Source organism: Eleutherodactylus coqui, chromosome 9, assembly GCF_035609145.1.
Source record: "Eleutherodactylus coqui strain aEleCoq1 chromosome 9, aEleCoq1.hap1, whole genome shotgun sequence".
NCBI classification, from domain to species: domain Eukaryota; kingdom Metazoa; phylum Chordata; class Amphibia; order Anura; family Eleutherodactylidae; genus Eleutherodactylus; species Eleutherodactylus coqui.
In genome coordinates, this window is record NC_089845.1 from 21921160 (window position 1) to 21924099 (window position 2940).

Consider the following 2940-nt stretch of genomic DNA (forward strand, 5'->3'; position numbering starts at 1 on the left):
CACTTCTCATTGTGGTGGCCCAACTCTGCTAAAATAAAGCCCAAAAGAAAGACGAAACAGTTCTGCCAAATAACTTTGTTTTTAATTTGTAATAACTTGAAAATGCAGTGCATTAGCACTAGAAACAGGTTTTTTTTTTATGTCAATGTTTGGCATGTCATGCCGCAAATAAACAATTTTTCTTGCATTTTGTCTTCATGGTTCTTCTGAAGCTGGTGGCCGGGGGATCAAACTGCGATTAGGGCTGTACACCACCCACACAAGAGTACTGCCATGGCACGGCGCCTTCGGGACTATGGAAGTAGTCAGTGAAGTGTTCTCGTACCTGCACAGCGGTTGCAGCAGGACGTCCAGCACCCCAGTTGATGACCGTGTCAAAGGCAGGGTGCAGTTCTTCCACATCTACCTCGGGACGATATTCCCGGAGATAGTTGTGAAGAACACAACATGCCTTGACAAGGTCATCAACTGTGGTAGGGTCTACCATTAGGGTAGTCCCTAGAACCCTCCACTGACTAACCATAATCCCGAAGGCACATTCAACCACTCGACGTGCCCGGCTCAGCCTATAATTAAAAATCCTTTTCCGGGCATTCAGTCCTCTTCGCGGGTATGGGCGCAACAGGTTCGGCATCAACGGGAACGCCTCATCCGATACCATCACGAAGGGGACTGGATGTGTGGTTCCCGGCAAAGGTTGTGGGTCTGGGAGCGACACGCCATCTCGGAGAATTTGCATCCCAATCTGTGATGTTCGCAGCACCCGAGAATCCCCAGTACTACCATAGGCGCCGACATCGATGCAAACAAATTTAGAATGTGCATCAGCCACCGCCATCAGGACTACAGAGAAAAATTTCTTGTAGTTATAAAACTTAGAGCCGGAGTGCGGTGGCTGAAGCACACGGACATGTTTGCCATCAACCGCGCCTATGCAGTTAGGAAATTTGGCAACAGTTTGAAAGCCTGCTGCAACACGTTGCCAAGTCTCCTCGGATGGTGAAGGCATCACGATGGGCTGCAATTTCTGCCAGATGACGCTGCATGTGCACCTCACAATTTCAGTGATGGTCGATTTACCAACACAAAATTGGAGATGCAGGGATGCATAGCTCTCTCCTGTGGCCAAGAAGCTGAAAAGGAAGCAGAGAAAAAGGGGAAAAGGATTAGTGAAATCAAAAGAACTAAAGTAGCATGTCACATACAGATCAACAGATTACATTTTCAGCATTTTCATAATGGAAATATTTGGCCAAAGTGCCTGGAACTTCCTTGCTATCTGCATTCCATTACAACAATGTTGAATGAAACAGAGTATTTGTCACTTTTTTTTTCATTTATCTGCATCGTACCGTTGCACTACATGGGCCCAGTAAAATTGATGAAAATTAATATTCCGTCGCCATACAAATACTCAATGTTGCTTAGTGGGACAGATACAAAGCGGCTTTTTTGGGGGGGAGGGGGGGTTTGTTGTCACCTACGGTAACTCAGCTCAGAGATCGTGTTTCCACAGGGGTTTGTACTTGTGTTGTCAGATTATTGGGTACAGGTGCACTAGCTAGCAAGCAAGGGATTTATATGAAATGTTACAGTTTGCTATGACAACCACCAACTCCATAAGCTGACTGATGCACCGGTAAAGTACACCGAGGACTCACACATACGCACATCAACAAGACATGGCAATGAGTTATGGAGGACTGTGCAAGGGATCTAAGTTTCAACACGCTCACAGACGGATACGTGCGTGCCAATACTATGTCAGCGTACAATCCCATTTTAACCAGTCTCCAGTCAGACTCAATAAGTAAGTAATTCTTACAAAAGACATATTTTGGTTACTTACCGAAGGGTGATGAGCAGCCTTTCCTCTGCAGTGATCGCCTTTCGCATTTGGGTGTCCTGAAATGTGAGATCCCGGCGCACCAGCTCCAGAAGACGCTCGAAAGCCTCCTGCGGCAGGCGGCAGAACATGACAAACTTCTCAGGATGGCTACAGAGAGACATACATAAGAGACAGTGTGAGACTGTGTGTGTGGTGGGCACAGAAAGAGAGAGTGAGAGAGAGAAACACACAGAGAGGGAAACATAGGGAGAGAGAGATATACAGAAAGGTGTAGAGAGGGAAAGAGAGAAAAAGAAGGGAGAGAAATATACAAAACAGTGAGAAAGAGGGAGAGAAAGAGGGACACACCAAGGGAAAGAGAGAGAGAGGAGAGAGATAGAGGGAGGGAAAGAGAGAGAGAGTGGGAAAAAGAAGGGAGAGATACAGAGACACAAACAGAGGTAGAGAGAGAGAGAGAGAGAGAGAGCGAAACAGTGATGAAATAACATTACTGCTTCAGTAGCAGCGAAGCAAATTTCGGGCAATAATATACGTACTTTTTCAGATCTTGGTACAGGCTTACAAAGTGCCCCTTCGTCCCCCGCTCCAGCAACAGGGGATGAACCCAATACCGCCTGGATCCCCATCCGGTCTGAAACATATTTTCAGCAATACATTAGCCCACTATTCGCAAGTTTAGCAAGTTAAACACACATTTGCATTTCACGTATATAGCTGACCTTGTTGGTTTTTGCGGCGTGCATCAGCAGGACACAGATCAGATACTTTCGCCTGTAATATTTTCGAAGACGCATTCTCTGTCCACTTTCCATCTTTCCTAGCTGTGCTTTCCCTGAACAAGCGGTCAGTGAACAGGGTGTTCCCACTTCCTTCCCAGTTGTGGGGAGGGATCATGACATCACAGGAAGCAGTCGAAATCTGCAGCAAAATCTGCAAGAAAATACGCGACTACATAGCAAATACCGCAGCGGTATTTTCTGCAGCTTCTTCGAGGCGGATTTTGATGCGGTTAAACCGCAATGAAATACGCGTATAAAACCGCAACAAATTTAAGTCAGTATATGCGGTTTTGCCGCTGATGCGTCTGGGTT

General features: G+C 46.3%; 1 protein-coding gene across 1 annotated transcript; it reads right to left on the reverse strand.

The window, feature by feature from the left end:
• Positions 1–238: 238 nt before the first annotated feature.
• On the reverse strand, positions 239–2661 carry LOC136578633 (uncharacterized). Its single transcript, XM_066578827.1, has 4 exons — positions 2569–2661; positions 2386–2480; positions 1850–1996; positions 239–1133 (listed from the first exon to the last, which is right to left on the reverse strand). The coding sequence occupies exons 1-4, from the start codon at positions 2659–2661 to the stop codon at positions 239–241; spliced, it is 1230 nt and encodes a 409-aa protein (XP_066434924.1).
• Positions 2662–2940: the final 279 nt, after the last annotated feature.

What these genes read in the sequence shown, in the direction of transcription:
- LOC136578633 (XM_066578827.1), bottom strand. Translation starts at nt 2,661, where the DNA reads ATGGAAAGTGGACAGAGAATGCGTCTTCGAAAATATTACAGGCGAAAG. An exon ending in ACGCCGCAAAAACCAACAAG is followed by an intron (nt 2,481 to 2,568) that starts GTCAGCTATATA and finishes AATATGTTTCAG; the next exon opens with ACCGGATGGGGATCCAGGCG. An exon ending in AGGCTGCTCATCACCCTTCG is followed by an intron (nt 1,134 to 1,849) that starts GTAAGTAACCAA and finishes CTTCCTTTTCAG; the next exon opens with CTTCTTGGCCACAGGAGAGA.